At 37.3% G+C, this 19,859-nt stretch overlaps 1 protein-coding gene across 1 annotated transcript; it reads left to right on the top strand.

Annotated features, from left to right (window-relative positions):
- Nucleotides 1-10,128: 10,128 nt before the first annotated feature.
- On the top strand, nt 10,129-10,551 carry LOC123794875 (ferritin light chain-like). The gene has a single exon (XM_087865729.1). It carries the CDS (start codon nt 10,129-10,131, stop codon nt 10,549-10,551), a length of 423 nt encoding a protein of 140 aa, XP_087721855.1.
- Nucleotides 10,552-19,859: the final 9,308 nt, after the last annotated feature.

Here is a 19,859-nt window from a genome sequence, read left to right as displayed (position 1 = left end):
AAGGATACGGCAAGGATGCCCACTGTCACCACTTCTATTCAACATAATACTAGCAGTTCTGCCAGAGCAATTTGGCAAGAAAAAGATATAAAAGGCATCCAAATTGGAAAGGAAAAAACATACAATTATCTCTGCTTGCAGATGATGTGGTCTTATATGTAGAAAACCTAAAGATTTCACCAAAAAAAAAAAAAAAAAAAAAAGCTGTCAGAACAAATGAATCCAGCAAAGTAGCAGGATTCAAAATTGACACCCAAAAACTAGTTGCATTTCTATACACCAATAATTAACAATTTGAAAAAATAATTAAGAAAACAGCTCAATACAGAATAGTATCGAAAAGAATAAATACCTGGGAATTTACCAAGGAAGTAAAAAACTTATACAGTGAAAACAACAAAAAACTGCTGAAAGAAATTAAAGACACAAATAAATGGAAACATATCTCATGTTCATGGGTTGGAAGACTTAATTTTGCTAAGATGTCAATACTACTTAAAGCAATCTGCAGATTCAATACAATCCCTGTCCCAATGTTGATTTTGGCAGAAATAAAAAATCCCATCATAAAATTCACATAGAATCTCAAGTGACCCTTCATGGCCAAAACTATCTTGAAAAAGAACAAACCAGGAGAATCCACACTTTCTGATTTCAAAACTTACTTCAAAGCTGCAGTAAGCAAAACAGTGTGGTACTGGCATAAACAGACATAGAGACCAACAGAATAGAACAGAAAACCCAGAAATAAACTCTCACATATATAGTCAAATGACTTTTGACAAGGATACCAAGACCATTCAATGAGGAAAGGACGATCTTTTTAGAAAATGGTGCTGGAAAAACTGGATTTCCATGTACAAAAGAATGAATTTGGACTCTTCCCTAACAACATATACAAAAATAAACTCCAAGTGGATCAAAGACCTAAATGGAAGATCTAACTATAAGAACTTAGACTATATATAACTTAGAAGAAAATATAGGGCAAAATTTCATGACTGGTATTGGCAATGCTTTTTTAGATGTGACATAAAAAGCACAGGCATCAATATAAAAATAGATTGAACTTCATGAAAAAATTTTAAGAATTTGTGCATCAAAAGACACTATCTACAGAATAAAAAGGCAGACCACATAGTGGTAGAAAATATTTGCAAATCATATATTTGGTAAAGGATTAATATCCAGAATATATGGAGAACTCCCAAATCTCAACAACAGAAACAACAACAACAACAGTAGCAAAAAACAAACAAAAACAAAAACCAAAAAACAGACCACCCTATTCAAAAATGGGCAAAGGATTTGAATAGAAATTTCTCTAAAGAAGGCATATAAAAGGCCAATAAGCACAACAATAAGATGCTCAACATCACTAAATATTAAGGAAATGCAAGTCAAAACTAGGATTGGATTATCACCTCATATCCATTAGGATGGTTCCTATCAAAAAAAAAAAAAAAACAACAGAGGACAACAAACATTGGTGAGGATGTGTAGAAATTGAAACCCTTGTGCACTGTTGTTAGGATGTACAGCCACTGTGGAAAACACTATGGTAGTTCCTCAAAAATTAAAAATAGAACAATCATATGATTCAGCAATTCCACTTTTTTTTTTTAAAGATTTTATTTATTTATTCAACAGAGATAGAGACAGCCAGCGAGAGAGGGAACACAAGCAGGGGGAGTGGGAGAGGAAGAAGCAGGCTCATAGCAGAGGAGGTGGACGTGGGGCTCGATCCCGTAACACCGGGATCGCGCCCTGAGCCAAAGGCAGACGCTTAACTGCTGTGCTACCCAGGCGCCCCAGCAATTCCACTTTAGGGTATATACCCAATAGAATTTAAAGCAGGGTCTCAAAGAGGTATTTGTACACTCATGTTTATAGCAGCATTATTCACAATAGCTAAAATGTGAAAGCAACCCAAGGGTCCATTGGTGGATGAATCTATAAGAAAATGCTATATATGCATATGATGGAATAATATCCAGCTTTATAAATGAAGGAAATTCTGCAATATGTTACAACATGGATGAACCTTGAGTACATAATGCTAAGGGAAATAAGCCAGTCACAAAAACGCAAATACTGTATGATTCCACTATATGAGGCACTTAAGAGTAGTCAAAATCATAAAAACAGAAAATATAATGGTGGTTACCAGGCGCTGGGGAGAGGAAAATAGGGAGTTATTATTTAATGGCTTAGAATTTCAGTTTTATAAGATAAAAATATCATGGAAAAAGATGGTGGTGATGGTAACACAACATTGTGAATGCATTTACTACCATTGAACTATACACTTATAAATGGCCAAGATGGTATATTTTATGTTATGTCTGCTTTACAACCAAAAAAGCTGGACAAAAAGAAATATCTCCTACAGAAAGCAACATGAATAAATCTCACAAACTTATTGCTTAGTAAATGAAGCAAGACAACAACAACACAATTAAGGTTCTAATTACATAATGATCAAATTAGACAATGTAAACTATTGTATTTAAAAATTATTGTGTTAGATGTAAAATAATAAGGTAATGTAATGAAACAATTATTATAAAAATTGTGATTGTGATCCCTTCTTGGGTAAAGAGAGAATAGTTTAGGAAGAAGCATGAGATGACCTTCATGGATGATGGCAGTGTTACTTTTATTTTATTTTTTTATCTGATTGGTACTTACATTGGTGATTGCTTTATAATTTATTGCTCAGCTGTATGAACATTTCAATTTTGTTCAGTTATTCTGTATGTGTATTTGTCCCTGGTTGTCTCTTGGAAGTTCACCATCACTTACTCTCTTCCAAAATTTGTCAATGAGAAGTAATCTTACAAAATCTGTATACAATGAGAAAAGACGTGGCTATGGCAGTTACAGATATGAAGCTCACATTTGGCTTTCTGGATAACTGTTCACTTTTGTGGCCCAAACCACAAAATTTGTGAAGACTGCCCAAAGATCCTTATAAATTCCAGCAAGTTTCTAGAGAGTTATTAAGAACCATCTGTCTTTATACTGCTGGCTGAAATTGTTGGTAGTGACTCCTCTGACCTCTGCTATTCTTGGAATAGATAAAGGCGTCTGCATTCTTGAAGAAACCTTGACCGACCTGTATCTGTGTCTGTATCTGTATCATCTATATCTACATATATAAGGGGTATGTATGCTATATTTCATATTAAAGTATCGTGAAATATTTGTAGCATGTTGCCTTCTTGAAAATCTTGAAAATTACTGAGAAAGTGAAAAGGAAGAACAATTCATAGCCATATGATCTTCTATATGGGCTTTCTTGTTATATTTTAATTATTTTTATGTATGTATAAATGTATATATTTTTTTACTTAACTGGAGAAACTGAATTTGAAATTCACTGATAATTATTGCATTATATCTTTAAATCTTTAAAAGACAAGGACAGCAAGTGTAACCATGAACACGGGAAAATGTTAAAGCACAAATTCCTGAGATGCTCCTTCCAGGGAAGATGTTTAATAGTGTAACACAAAAGGCATCATTGAATTCATGTTTCTTGCAAGGGGAAATCCATTTTAAACCAAGGCTTAATTCAGATGTATAGGATGGAAAGTAATCACTCCACTGTTTCATTATCAGGAAAACCTTATGGAAGAACCCGAAGAAGTGGAGTCAACAGGCAGAGGCAGCTAATGAAAGCATAGTGGAGCTCAGAGACAGAGGGATTATCATGGGCATGTCACTGTCACTGAATAAGCAGAGGGGCGGACATTCTCATCATTGCATTTGAAGCAGAGGAAATCTCTAGAGAAGAGCTAAAGAAAATTATACAAATACATTAACAATGACTATATTGTCAAAATCTGATCTTTGATTTCAGAATAGGAGAATGTGACTAAAGTGAACTAATAAAAAGGATATGGCATGCAAAAGGAAGAATTTTAATTTTAAAAATGCAGAAAAATTCTAGAAACAAGTTTAACAGACACCAGAAAATGAAAGTAGAAAAAGACAATAAACTTACTTTTGGCACCATTGTTTAAGTGTTGAATAATGTTGAGACTAAATTAGAAAATATAAGAAACCTGCTACATATGATATTAAGGTATTATATAGTATTAAGCTTAAGGTATATATAATTTATATATATATATAAATAGTATATAATAGTATAAAAAATAGTATATAATTCTCAAATATATGCAATAAATCTCAAATCTTCCTCTACTTTCTATATGAAAGAGAACATTCACTATATTGCTACGGATCTCTGGGTCCCTAATAAATTCAGAGGAGATTCTAGTGCCCAGAATATCCATCAGATATAGACCAAAGCTTTTAAATATTCTCTCAAAGTTTGGAATGTGGCTGAAAGTCATCATGTTACATTTTTGAACACCAGAGGTGTATTTTATAGAACTTTCCAAAGTATGTGTCATCAGAGTAGGTGTTAAAAGGCTCAGATTACAAAAAAAAAAAAAGAAAAGAAAAGAAAGAAGAAAGAAAGAAAGAAAGAAAGAAAGAAAGAAAGAAAGAAAGAAAGAAAAAAGAATCCATTTATTTAACTGTGTAAAATTTCTACTGCTTTAATTATTCTTTATACTTAATGCTGCATATTCATAGAAGAACCTATTTGAAAAGCAACTGTATTATTTTGGAAGAACAAACTGTAAGCCATTAATACCCATTAACACATTTTTCCAGACTATTTTTTTTAGATTAATGAACTTTACTTTAGAAACACTAATGGACCTGTGCCAAATGGGTATGTATTTATGGGGGAGATTACAAAAAAGGCAACATTATATGTCATCTACAGACAGAGCAGTGCCTGGAAAGTCTTGAATAGCTATGGAGCAAAATGGCAAAACATGTGTCAAGGAAGAGATGAATTGAAAAGAAGACGGAAGAAGAAACAAACACTTGACTAATTTATTAATTTTTCCTAGGCCCGACTCTATCTTATTTATCAATATTTTGGTGTACCTCATTCCTTGAGTGTTAGTTTATACGGAGTTACATAAAATCTTAAAAAAAAAAAATCACCAACAAAATCATAGAAACAGAGATCACATTTGCGGTTGCCAGAGATGGGGAGTGGGAGATCTTCAGGGAATTGGTTGAAAGTGGTGAAAAGATCTAGTTATAAGATACAAACATCTAGTTATAAGATTAGTTCTGGGCATGTAATGTACAACACAATGACTGTAGTTAACATACTGTGTTGTATATTTGAAAGTTCCTAAGACAGTAGACTTTGAAGTTCTCATCACCAGAAAAAAAAAATCGTTAACCATTTTAGGTGATAGATGTAACCAAACTTACTGTAGTAATCATATATTGTAGTAATATATATCTATATCAAATCATTATGCTGTGCACTTCGAATTTACACAATGTTATATGTCAATTATATTTCAATAAAACTGGAAAAAAGTAAGAAATGAAACACTATCATGTTTTTTTTAATGCCTATCTTAATTCATTTTGATCACCTTTCTACACCTGTTATATATTGTCACTTCCAAAAATATAAAGCAATTTGAAACTTTTAAACAACAAAGGTATATAGGCTGGTCCTATGAAAAACTCATTAGAGCATGTACTGTACCTTTTAAAAAGTTATTTCTGTTGTGAGACTATGTAGCTTAAACAGATTCACTTTGGAAGTCTGTGTTACATTACTAGTGGCAAGAGCTGTTATTGCAAAACAACTGAATTGAAACAACAGAAATCAAATCCTTTACTCAGTGTTTGCTATGCAAGCCAAGCACACAGGGCAAGGTTATATAGGTGTCCTTTCTGACTTCTGAAAACTATTTCAAAAAGTTGTTTCTCTCTTTCTGGTATGTTAAGGCTTGAGAATTTGCTGTCCTAGTGCTTTTGACACCAAACTAAGCAACATTACAAGGAAGTGAATTCATCTTTCATCATTGGTTAAGATTAGCTTAAATTGAATCTACTGGGTATTTGCTATAAATACATACTAGATTATAGTTGAAAACAGAATAACTTATTCCTTTTTATTCATTTTAGACTTCCCAACTACAATTAGCTAATAAAAACATGTCTGTAAAATTTTAAAACAATGATTAGAAAACCAAAAAAAATCTGGAAGTTAAAGCTATTTAATAAACGAAAATCCACAATGGGAGTTGAAATAAAAATTCAACTCAGAAAAGATAATATTTAATCTCAGCAGATATTTTTAATTTTATAAAATGAATTAATCAGGTTGATGTCCTTTTTAATATGCTGGGACTAAATTTTCTGTTTTATTATAATCCTGAGAACAAGAGTCTTAATGCTTTCATTAATTTCTAGAAAAAATACATCTAATCAAAAGTTCATATGCTGCTATGTGATACGTACGACAACACTTAAAAAATAAAAAAATTATCAAATAATAAAGTTGAACATGAAAAATATATATAACAAAAAAACTAAAAATATCTTATTCATTTGAGGTTAGGAAGATGGAAAGATACAAAAAAAAGTGTTTACAATTTGAATGTGAGAAACAAATCATTTTTTAAATTTCTATTTTAATAATACAGGCATTTGCTTGAAAGCCTTATAACTTGTACTTAGACATTCTAATCTCATTTAATTTTCATTATAAAGCCCCTTGAATTATAACACAAACTAGTGCCTCTGTTTTGTTCAGGCTTCCTTCCTAAACTTCTCACTTGAGAAAACAACAAAAATAATAACAGAACCCAGTGGTATATACTTATGGGAAAAACTTGAGTTTTTCTTTCTTTTGAAATGTATTTTTCGCAAGTTTTACAAAGCTTGTGAAGTGGCTGTCATTTGAACTGTGTTTCTTTATCCTTTGGTATTGGTGCCTGGAGAAAGAGCTTCAAAAAAATGATAAAAAATAAAAGATTCTCCCAAAGACTTGATATCTTTAAATGCTCCCAATTCTCTTAAGGCTACAAATTACAGTTCCAGTATGCAGTCACTGTCTTCTACTCTCATAAATGTCCTCACTATTGAGATACTGAATGTAAATGCAAAGTTTCAAATTGTGTTCTTAAAATTTTTTTCATAGTTTGTATGGACTGTGCCATCTTTTTGCTGTGTTATATAGTAGCCATCAACATTTTTAGGATTTGTAATTAAATATTAAAATTATATTTTTTAATGAAAAGAGACATGTTCCATCATTAATAGCGCTTACAAAGAACTTGTTATATTTAAATGAGGGAATAATGGTTAATACATTGAAATGTTTTGCTTCTCTTCACCCTCAAATTTATCTTAGGTAATAGATCACTTGAGAAATAAACATTTTAAACATATTACAAACATTTAAACCATGTTTGACCAACTCCAGTACCTCTAGCATATAGGTAGTAAAAACAGGGCACACAAATAATTGATAATGAAAGCAATGGTAATTAAGTGTGGCAGCAGCATTGAGAGATTAGCATTAGCAGTGAGTCTAGTGGTAAGGGGGAGTCAAAGGTCTCATGCAAGCAGTTGCAAGGACGGCATTCTTTTTCTTTTTTTAAGATTTATTTATTTATTTGAGAGAGAGAGAGAGAGAGCAGGAGCGAATGCACAATTGGGAGGGGCAGGGAGAGGAACAGAGAATCTCAAGCAGACTCCCTGCTAAAGCATGGAGCCTGAAGTGGGGCTTGATCTCATAACCTTGATACTGGGGACTGAGCTGAAACCAAGAGTCAGACGCTTAACCAACTGGGCCATCCAGGTGCCCTACAATGACAGCTTTCTGACTCTGGGTATGGATCCCTCTCTCTTTGGGGGTTGCTGTTTTTGGTGCTTGTTATTTATTTATTGACTCGGATGGACTAGTTTAGTGGTATGTACTTATGGGTGCATAAGTCTATTTTCCCCACAGTGTAAAACCTCTGATACCAATCCTCAAAAAGTTCAGTCTTGAACACACACACACTAACCACGAAGGACAGGGGTTTTAGCAAAGCTTTGTCTCTTTCCTTGATCTTCCTGCTATGTTGTCTGCTTCTGTTGGGATCACACCCAACTGTTATCCTCCACTAATTGCCAGCTGAGCCCTCAATTGTTTTTGACATAATTGTTGGACTTCAGTTACAATTAGGTCCCTTTGCATGCGTATTTTGAGGTCAATTTTTGTTCCAACCACAGGCGGCTTCTTTTTAGCTGTTTCTTTTCCTAGTTCTCTTTGGTAAAGCGGCTGGCTTGTGATTAACTGGCTGCTGTCATGGAACTACCAGCTTTATCTTAATGGCTTATCATCAAAATCTCCCATTTTTTTCTCTTACTTTATAGCATCGTTAGGCTTGAACTTTCCCAAATTATGTCCCAAATAAAGACAGTTCCCTTGGGGAGAGCTTTGGTGTTCTCCATTTTTATAGCTTGCCTTTCACCCTGAGCGAAAATCTGAGTTTCTGTTCAGAAGCTGGGGGTAGGGGCCGTGCAGTTAAGCAGTTAAGCCAATGGCAGGGAAGGATGGAAAACGCTGGCAGCCTGACCCTCCCGCAGAGATATTACAGCCCCTAACTAGGAGCTGGGGGAAGACAGGGGCCCCAACTGCCACGAGGTCTACCCGAGTTTTTCAAACAGTTTCTTTATTTTCTGTATGTTCTTAGGACAATTTGCAAAAACTTCAAATGGTCACTTATTTTGTAATTTTGTCACAGTTATTCTGCTGAGATGAGGACCATCGAGCTCCTCACACAGCTGTTCTGGAGTAGAGCTCCCTCCAAAGTAATTTCTATCGCAGGACACTAACTCTTTGTAATTCTGAAAAATAGCACGAAGTGTGAAAGAAATGCTCAAAAATATAGCTCAAATTAGAGTATATCTTTTGACATGTTTAGAAGGTATGTTATAAACATATGATTGTGCTTATCAATAAAAAATAAAATAGCATCCCTCAATTCATCACTGACGCATTTGACAGGCATTTCTATTGCTTCAAATTTATTTCTGAAATGAACTACTTAGTATGGGTTCAGAAAATATTGATGTTAATATTTTTTAAAAACTCTGGCATTATGATAGTAGTCTTATATAAATGGTCTTCTGTAACACTCTGGTTATCTTCCATATGTTGATTTTTTACTTAGTTTATCAAAGGTATTTTCTCTAGAACTGTATCACCTTGAAGTAGTTTGACATGCCATCACCAAATAAGCCACTTTGATATATTGATAATTTCCAGCTGAAGGAACCTGAAAAGCAGTAAATACAGGGAGAAGCTTTCTCTGAACTCCCCTGATCTGCCTGAAAAACAGATCCTCCAAAGAGAACTCAACTGTCTTAAATCCCCTCCCCAGGAAGTTCATCTACCAGAGAAGACTGATTCTTATCTCAGAAGAGGAGACTAGAAACGCACACAGGGCCCAGACGCACTTTGTCACAAAGCATTGTACCTCCCACCTACTCTGGAAGCTCAGGGCAGTTGTTTCTGAGCAAGCTCCAGATGTGAGAGGAACAGAAAACTATTGAGCGCGGGATTCCTCCCCACAGATGGACCTCTGCCGAGGATGTCAGCGGAAGTCAGGGTGTGAAGTTAGTTACATAAAAGTTTTGTTTCCTGTTCAAAGCCGCCTATCCCTATGGTGTTGGGGAGGGCCCACGGAGGACTAGAAAGGTAAAGGCCCCTCCCCGGTCCTCCAGCGCTGCCCCTCCCACCCTGCACAGTCCAGGGCTCAGGGGAGGCACTTACCCCCTCTATTTTGTGAATTTGCTTTTTATTTAATTCGGTGGGTGGGTGTAACAGGAGAGGTAAGTGGCTATCTGGCTTCTGCCTCCTTTCCCGCTTCCCCCAAAAGTGGGCCCCAAGCTGGCCTGCCCTAGCCAGGCACACAGAGCCACATCCAAGGCTTCCTCCCCGCACCGTTCTGGGCTCTCCAATGTCACACTACCACCTGCTTCCCACCTCGATTGTTCTGTTAAAAAAAAAAGTTGCGGGGGACGGGCGGCACTCCAGTAGCCTGGGATTTGTCTCTTGCTTCGACAGTGCTCCCATGGAACAGAGCCGAGGACTCCCCTTCTTCCAGCCCCTGACCAGCCTCTGACCAGCCTCCAACCTCCTTTCCAGTCATAACCTCAGACCATCTTTGCTATCCTCTGCCTCCGGGACGGAACTAAACGATATTGTTTGTTTTTAATTCCTTGCGCCGACCAACCATGAGCTCCCGGATTTGTCAGAACTCCCCACGGCGGAGGCTGCGCTCCGCGGGCTGGCCAACCTGCAGACGTCTGCGGGCCTTCCACACTTACCTCCGTGTGGGCTTCTCTGTCTCCTGGAGGATGTGGCTCTGCAGGGCGTGGGCCCCCTCGGCGAGAGAAGCGAAGCCGCGCAGCGTCTCTCGAAGATGCAAAACCAGCATGGCGCGGTGCGCCCTCTCCGGGAAAGTAGAGAAGCCGGTCCAAGAGGAGTGGGGTAAAACCCTGCCTGCCAAGGAAGCCGCCAGGGCTCTGGCGAAGAACCTGAACCAAGCCCTTTGGGAGCTGCATGCCCTGAGTTATGCCGTGGACGCCGCCATCTCTGTGACTCCCTGGAGAGCCACTTCCCAGAGGAGCAGGCGAAACTCATCAGGAAGGTGGTGACCACCGGACCAACCCCCGCAGGCTGGCCCGCCCCCAGGCTGGGCTGGAGGAGTATCTCCTGGGAAGGTTCACCCTTAAGCATGAGTAGGAGCCAGAGCCCCATAGCCTTTGAGCCCCCCCCCCCCCCCCCCGCCCCTGGTCAAGGCTTCTGCCTCAGCCTTGCTCAAGCCCTCAGCCAAATGGAAACAACAAAGCTTTTTGCAGAAAAGAAAAGAGAAGAGAAGAGAAGAGAAGAGAAGAGAAGAGAAGAGAAGAGAAGAGAAGAGAAGAGAAGAGAAGAGAAGAAAAGAAAAGAAAAAAGAGCCTTAGAAAAGGCCCATGTATTTTACCTAAAAATCATTTACTGTCTTCTAAGTTGCCTATATCGCCCCTTCTCTTCCCTTGTTAAGATGATGTATAAACTCTCAAGTCACCATTATTGTGGGTATTCACTATTTTTCCTTTAATAACCCCATGCATGCAATACTAAAAATTAATAAATTTGTATATATTCTCTCCTGTTAATATGGTTTTTGCTTATTTCATAGACCCAGTTATTGAACTGAAGGATAGCAGAATATGCCACCCCAAAATATGTGATTTGAGGGGGAGAGGGGCAGAGGGAAAGGAAGAGAGGACCTTTTTTTTTTTTAAGATTTTATTTATTTACTAGACAGAGAGAGAAAGAGAGAGAGAGAGAGCACAAGTAGGGGGAGCAGGAGAGAAAAGAAACATCCTGCAGGGAGCCCGATGTGGAGCTCAATCCCAGGACCCTGTGATCATGACCTGAGCTGAAGGCAGATGCTTAACAGACTGAGCCACCCCAAAGAGACAGAGAAGCTTAAGGAAACTCCGTGCAGAGTGGAGCCATTGCCCCCTTGATCTCACCCCCTGAGATCAAGATCTGAGCCGAAATCAAGAGTCGGTGGCTTAACGGACTTAGTCACCTAGGCCCCCTAAAATATGTGATTTTGAGGTAAGGATTACTTTGCACTGAAGGCAATTAGGAAGATATAAGAAAAGTTCCCTGTCCTCCCCTTTTCAAAGATGTTCCCCCTCCCATCTCTACCAGGAAGAGCAAAAGTTAATCACCCTGTAAGTTAGACACTATCAGCTTGGAGAAGGTACCAAAGGAATCTGCATAATAGACTTTACTAATTGGCCTCTATCTCATTCCTTGGAGGCATAAAATGGCTTTCCCATGTCCTGTCGTTTCTCTGAAAAGGTATTGTTCTTTGTTGAGCATGCTATATAAGCTGGAATTCTAAGCCATCTCTGAGTCATTCATTTTTCCCTGGGTATCTCCCATATATACTTGAGGTATACATGCTAATAAACTTTTGCTTGTTTTCTTCTTCTTTTTTTTTTTTTAAAGATTTTATTTATTTGACAGAGATAGAGACAGCCAGCGAGAGAGGGAACACAAGCAGGGGGAGTGGGAGAGGAAGAAGCAGGCTCATAGTAGAGGAGCCTGATGCGGGGCTTGATTCCATAATGCCGGGATCACGCCCTGAGTTGAAGGCAGACACTTAACAACTGCACCACCCAGGCGCCCCTGTTTTCTTCTTTTTAACTTATCTTTTATTATAGGAGTCTCAGCCAAAAACTCAGAAGGGTAAAGGGAAATTATTTTCCCTCCCCTACAGACACTAGGATGGTAAGGGAGTCTCTCCTCCCTTACTCACCCTCTGAGCATGAATATTACAGCTAAGGTTAAACCACAGTGATTCTTTTTAGATGCACCAGGGTCTAATCAAACATGTGATTTTTTTTAAACACTAACTAAAGAAAGATGTGAAGAGACCCTCTGAAGGAAACCAAAACCGAACCAAACCAAATGAAAAGATGCACTGGAAGAAGGACATCTGAAAATCTAGCCCTCGCCTCCCTCTTCAACACACACAAAAGGCCTAAACACAAACATACATGCAGGCATGTGTGTCCATACAGAGACACATAGGTATTAAAAGAAGTAAACTATTCCAGTGTGTAGCATGACATATCTCCGGAAAACTTCACTATAATAAATAATAGTCAATTCAAGAAAACACATGATTTTAGATTTTTATTTGCCTGCTTAGAAGCAGTAAATATTTCATTTCTTTTTCACATCTTTTATTTACAACTTTTGAAATACATAATCATACTGCAGGTGGAGAGTAACCGTTAATAGCAGGCAATGTGTAAAAATGCTGGTAATATTAGGGTTCTGATTAAGTTACATGCCTAACTGAAGAATAAGAAGAAACAAATTATAATTGTTTCTGTTATTCAAACAATAGCACCAAAAACATTTTGCTGAAGTGTTAGTAAATTATCCTAATGTGCTCATTTTCTGGGGCAGCCATAAGAAAGCACCACAAACTGGGTGGCTTAAACAATTTATTGTCTAAGAGTCCTGGAGGATACGTGTCTGAAGTCAAAGAGTCAGCAGTTGATTACTTCTGAATGCTGTGTGGCAGAATTTGTTCCATGCCTTTCTCTTAGTTCTGGTGGTTTGCTGGCAATCCGTGTCACTCCTTGACACCTAGATGCCTCAGTCCAATCTCTGCCTTCATCTTTACCTGGTGTTTTCCTTGTGTGCCTTTATTCTAGTGTTCAAGCTTTCCTCCTTTTACAGGACACAGAATTCAATTAGGGCCCAACCTAGTGACGTCATCTTAACTTGATCATCTGCCAAGACCTTATTTCAAGAAAAGGTCACACTCAAAAGATACTGGCGGGCTGGAACGTCCAATGTCTTTAGGGGGACACAATTCAATCCATAACATGTAGGGACTTTGGCATCATTAACAAAAGTGAATTTGTATGAGCTATGAGAAAATAAAAGGAAAAGAAACACAAATATACTAGTTAGATTATTGGGGCTTATGTGCTCAATGACTCAAATTTCTTTGTAAATATCTGTTATAAGTTTATCTGTGATGTAAAAACTGTATTTTATCAATTCTAAATGCACTTTTTCCCCACATTTTAAAATGTCTTAAATCATGATGCATGTTAAAAACTTGTGAATATGGGGGCACCTGGGTGGTGCAGCCAGTTAAAGCATCCGACTCTTGGTTTGGGCTCAGGTCCTGATCTCAGGGTCCTGAGATTGAGCCCTGTGACCGGCTCTCTGCTCAGCACAGAGTCCACTTGAGATTCTCTCTCCCTCTGCCTCTCCCCCTCCCGCTCATGCTCTCTCTCTCTCTAAAATAAATACATAAATCTTTAAAATAAAACTTATGAATATGTATAATTATAATTGAAAATGGTATTCCTTTTATTAGTGATACTAAAAATGTCTTAAAATAGATAATATTGCAGATTCACGATCTATAACAATGTGTTTTCTCTTATAGCATAAGCTAAACCTTATCACCATTATGTATAACTGTACTTATCCAGGTCAGATCTGTATTCCTTCTTTGCCGAGCTTATTTTGATGATATTTAATACTCTTAGAGAAGTGACATACTCTTTCAACAAAGAATATGAAATTAGAAATCTCTATGTTGTGTGTCACATAATAATTTGATTGAAAATAACCTTCTATCAACCAGGTATGTGATCATGGATCATAACCAAAACCTCCAAATGCTTTAATTATACCTTTTCTCTTCTGGTCCCAAATCCCCAGTCACCTTTTACATTTTAATATTATTAAACTAGATTAAGCTTCACAATGTTCAATCCCTTAGTGAACTGGTCACACTAGAATTGTCACCACAAACCAACCTTATGTAAATTCTTCCTAAACAAGTTTGCGGATTGCTCATTTTGAAGAATTGTACTAATCACTTGAATTATGTGCACCATAAAAACTATATAAAATGCAAAGATATAGCTGTTGTTTGTGGCCATTTTTATGTAATTCTGTGTATTACAAACACATTTTTTCCAAATATTCTTCTCAATTTGACTTACAGTTTTTAAAAATATTACATTTTCCTTAGACAGATAACCTGTCTGTATCATATTAATCATAAGTTGACTATCTGCCATGTTTCAGTTTCAAATAATACTGGAATAATATTGGTGAGTATTATTTCCACGACAATTCTTTTGAGAGAAGAGCTTACAATTTTCACTATATTCATCAGCATTAATGTTCATTTACAAACACATACATGTGTTTATTTTTTCTTGATCTGGTAGATTAACATCCTAAAAGGATTGACTTATGAAAAGGTTGGGTCATGTTTAGTCAATACATTTCTCTCAGGAACACTTTGTTCTTAGTTAAGTGAAGAACAGTGAGGCCAGGGGCACTCTTTTTTTTTTTTTTTCTTAATCTATGTTTATTCGTGAAGGGCCTCACTATGGTTGACTAATGTTCCACTGTAGTCTCGTCTTTATTGAGGGCTGAAATTTTAATTACTCCTTTGAGTTTAAGCCAGTTGTCTTTTGGCAACTCGATGCACTTGTCTCCAGTCACTCTCTTGGACACTAACTTATGATCTGATAGTCTCCTTTCTAATTAATGTACTTGTGTAGCTTTAAATAATTAACTTACTGCTAATGTGAGGTTCTATTTATAAAATATTTTTGAAGTATAATTTTTTATTTTATTTTATTTATTTATTTTTTAAAAGATTTTATTTATTTATTTGACAGAGAGAGACAGCCAGCGAGAGAGGGAACAGAAGCAGGGGAAGTGGGAGAGGAAGAAGCAGGCTCCCAGCGGAAGAGCCTGATGTGGGGCTCGATCCCAGAGCACCGGGATCACACCCTGAGCAGAAGACAGATGCTTAACGACTGCGCCACCCAGGTGCCCCCTGAAGTATAATTTTTTAAAATTTGTATATAGAGGTTTTCTTTTCAGATTTATTTATTTATTTTAGAGAGAGAGAGAGTGAGGGTGAAGGGGCAGGAGAGAGAAGCAGACTCCCTACCGAGCGGGGAGTCCGACGTGGGGCTCAATCCCATGACCCATGAGACCATGACCTGAGCCGAAATAAAGAGTCAGCACTTAACTGGCTGAGCCACCCAGGTACCCCTGTTTTTGGAATATCTTACAGTTTGTCTTTTTATTGTTATTATGAATATTTGGTTTTAAACTTTGCTGAATACAGCTCAAATGTATCATGCTTCATCATCATTCAATTAAATATTATTTCATGTCGTGCTGTATTGTTATGCTTTGTTTATATACTTTCCCTTTATGTTAGTTAGATTAACCCATAATGTCTCACATAAGGAAGCACTTTTAAAGCATTTTTCAAAGAATATTACTATTATTAATAGCAGTCAATTTCAGAAATATTATTATTACAACCTTTAAGGTAAAACAACTGAGAATTATAGCTTGCATTAGAGACTTTTTGGTTTGCTAGAAGGTGCACAAGTACAAGAAGTTAAGTGTTAGCCTGTAGTCTAAAAAATTGCTTAAGATTATTGATAGCGCTCATTCTCCAAGAAAAATAGAGGCCGTTTAGTCAGTTTCAGTCTGAAATGGTACAATAACCGACATGCCGTCTTGTTGTTCACTGAGTCCTGCTCAAAAAGAAGATATGATTCTTGGGGCGCCTGGGTGGCACAGCGGTTAGGCGTCTGCCTTCGGCTCAGGGCGTGATCCTGGTGTTATGGGATCGAGCCCCATATCAGGCTCTTCTGCTATGAGCCTGCTTCTTCCTCTCCCACTCCCGCTGCTTGTGTTCCCTCTCTCACTGGCCGTCTCTATCTCTGTCCAATAAATAAAATCTTTAAAAAAAAAAGAAGATATGATTCTTATAAAAGACATAATTAGTTGAGTTGGTCTCCAAACTGGGAGTAAATAAGTCAGTGAAAATAAGATGCATGTCTGCTATTAATAGCCTTACAGGAGATTACCAGTCAGAAACAGTGTGACTCTGATTCACAGAAGAGGAGACACACACACACACACACACGCACACAGATCTAAGACCTCATCTGCAGAGGGAGAGATGCAGACAGTAGTTTGCTTATTTTTATAACTGCTTTTTCATACCAAGCTGTACTCAGAGGCTTTCCGTGAAATAACCTATAAATAAACTAAAAATGGATAAAGTCAGGCTGTAGTGGAAGACAGGGAAATGCATCCTGAGCAAGAACATCTGAAACATGATTATATCCTAATGGGGGGACAGGGGTGGGAAGAAAGTGGAACTGGCAACTTATACTATGTTTCTTCTCCATTTTTGCCATAAGACCCAACTAATAAACTAATAGTCTTCTTATTCTTTTTTTTTCTCTTCAAGTGTGTATTAAACCTGAAGTTACAGTTCTTCAGAGGAACAGAGTAGCAGGGGGTATATATATGTGTATATATATATATATATGTTATATATATATGCAATATACATGTATATACATACATGCTTATGTAATTGTTGGGTTAAAAATCCAGGGTTGGCAAGTCCACAGTCTGTGGGACAAGATGGAAATTGTTGGCCAGGAGTTGATACTGCAGTCTTGAGAAAGAAGAAATTATTATCTTTTCAATTATTTTCAATGAATTTTTAAAATTCCGAGATTAATTCAAACGTATATCAATACCTACCAGGGGTGCCTGCTTGCCTCAGTCAGAGCACTGTGTGACTCTTGATCTCCGGGTCATGATTTTGAGACCCATGTGAGGTATAGAGATTACTTAACTAAATAGACTTAAAAAACAAAAACAAAAACAAAACAAAACTATCAAACAAAAAAACCTTCCAAAGGGATATTCAGGACCCCAAGGTTGGATGAGATTGTTACAAGATTATGAATGTGGTACAGTAAGCCTTGCTAATGTCGCCAAAATTTCCCTCATTTGTAGTTTCCGTTCGTTTTCCTTCTTTTTCCCTTTCGTACCTCTCATTTGCTGTGAGCCAAAATGATCAGGAAGGGTCACAAATCTGATTAAGGCCTTGGGAATTCTTTTTTTTTTTTTTAAGATTTTTATTTATTTATTTATTTGACAGAGAGAGAGAGAGAGCCAGCGAGAGAGGGAACACAAGCAGGGGGAGTGGGAGAGGAAGAAGCAGGCTCCCAGTGGAGCAGGGAGCCCGATGCGGGGCTTGATCCAAGAACCCTAGTATCAGGCCCTGAGCCAAAGGCAGATGCTTAACAACTGAGCCACCCAGGCATCCCAGGCCTTGGGAATTCTAATAGCTGAAGATTTTCCCATCCTAGTGACTTCTTCAATGAGGAAAATCAGTTCTACTTCTTCCCCAGGAAAACCCCTGTTTTGTTCTAAGGCCTTTCAACTGATTAGATGAGGCCCACCAGGGTTGTTGAAGATAAATCTCCTTAAAGCTAACTGATAGTAGATGTCATTCACATCCACAAAATACCTTCACAACAACTAGATTAATGTGTAATTGAATAACCTCATGCTACAGTTTAGCCAATTTGACACATGAAACTATCCACCACAGTTCGCTTCTTGTCAACATGGCACTCATACACATATCCTTAAAGCATACTTAATCTCCAAATAAAGACAGTAACAAAGTCATACTTCCACCTACCATAACATACCTACCTTGTATGATAGATAGGTAGAACTTGTTAACCTTTCCTCCAGAAAAGGACACAAAGTCATTGGATGAGAATTGCTCTTCTCTTGGATAATTCTGTAACTTAAATAATATGATTTGAAGTTAAATATTATTAATACATTTTATATTATTTTTTAAAGATTTTATTTATTTATTTGAGAGAGAGACAGAGAGAGTGTGTGCACAGCAGGGGAGAGGGGCAGAGGGACAGGAGAAGCAGACTCCCCACTGAACAGGGAGCCCAACACAGGGCTCAATCTCAGGACCCTGAGATCATGACCTGAGCCAAAGTTTGATGATTAACTGAGTGAGTCATCCAGGTGCCCCAATACATATTATTTTAGATGATAACAAGAAAAGAGGGAACAAAGATATTTGATAAATAAATATTATACACAAACATATTCATTACAGAATAAAGAAGCACTACTGATAACAATTACAGAATTATAATCCTCATTTCCTCCATTGGTCACTACATTGTAGCTGGTATTTATAACTACCTTCCACCACTACCTATTCCATATTCAGTTTGTCCTCAGTGAGTCCCTTAGCTGGTCATGGCTCTTTGTTTAATATAGGGACTTAAACCTTCATTATTGAAGGGTGTGGGCCATCAGTTGTCCCACCTGGATTGGATTGCCATAGTTTTCCACTGCCTTTCATTAGAGGACATGGTAGTAATAAAAGATGCCCTAAGTGATCTCTTATATACCAGACTTACTCTTCCTTACGTCCATTGTGTAGTGACAGCCCAATATCCTCTGGATAATAAAGGTCGATCACCCAAGACAGTACTGTAACTCCCTTCTAATCCTGATTCAGAGGCAAGAGGAATCCCAAGTGGCCAGGTGGCTGTCTTAATCACCAGTTCAGTGGAATCACTGTGCTTCTCTCTTGGGGGAAGCATTCCTCCCATTGGAACTAAGAACGCTAGACCAGCAGAATAAAAGGTTGTTAAATTTTTGCTAGTGGATCACAAGGAATAATATCAAGAAGTACTGCTCCCATTTCTACCTGTTGAGTACTGGACCACAAAATCCTGGCTATGAGAAAAAGAGTACAGTATATAGGATATGCATTTAGAGCTTATACAGATGAGGACATTGCCAAAGCCTTGCCATTACCACATAGTCAATGAGTGTACCATTTCAATTTCTTAGTTTTGACAAGTCTTCCATGCCATAAGATGTTAACAATAGGAAAAACTGCTAAGGGACATTAGCTTTCTATCTATACTATCTTTGTAACTAAATGTGGCCTAGTTGAAACATAAAACTAACCACCATGAAGTATAAGTTTTCAACTTGGCATATGAGGTAGGCGAACAAAGGGAACCTTAAGCCCTCACACCAGTCTAGAAATCACATGGAAGAAAATTTAGAACACCGCCTGAAACAAAATAAACACAAAATAACCAATATTAATATTATATCATGGCATAAACACTTCAAATTTCACAAACGAAAAATTATGGAAAAACACATGATAGAGTGGAATCCATATATACTTAGGAGTGAGGCATATATTACATTTTGCTTCCTTGCAACAAAACGACTTTTATGACCTTGGACAACTACTTACCCCATTAAAAATTAGTTTCATTGTTTCTGTAAAGCAATGTTAACAATGCTGATTTTAATAGATAATTATACAAATAAAAGCAAATGTATTTACATAAAAGGACATATAAGTATTATAGAAATACACAATAGAAATAATATTACAATATATGATTATAGGACAAATTTTATTTAAGTTACGGAAGTAAATTCTATAGCCTGTTGCATCCTTCCTTGGAAAAAATTTTATCTTAAATGTGTAGTCAAATCATTAACAATA

Source organism: Ursus americanus, chromosome 12 (genome assembly GCF_024610735.1).
Source record: "Ursus americanus isolate L20-20 chromosome 12, mUrsAme1.1.p, whole genome shotgun sequence".
In the NCBI taxonomy this organism is placed as follows: domain Eukaryota; kingdom Metazoa; phylum Chordata; class Mammalia; order Carnivora; family Ursidae; genus Ursus; species Ursus americanus.
The sequence above is the reverse complement of the archived record's forward strand: the minus strand, read 5'-3'. Positions and strand labels throughout refer to the sequence as shown.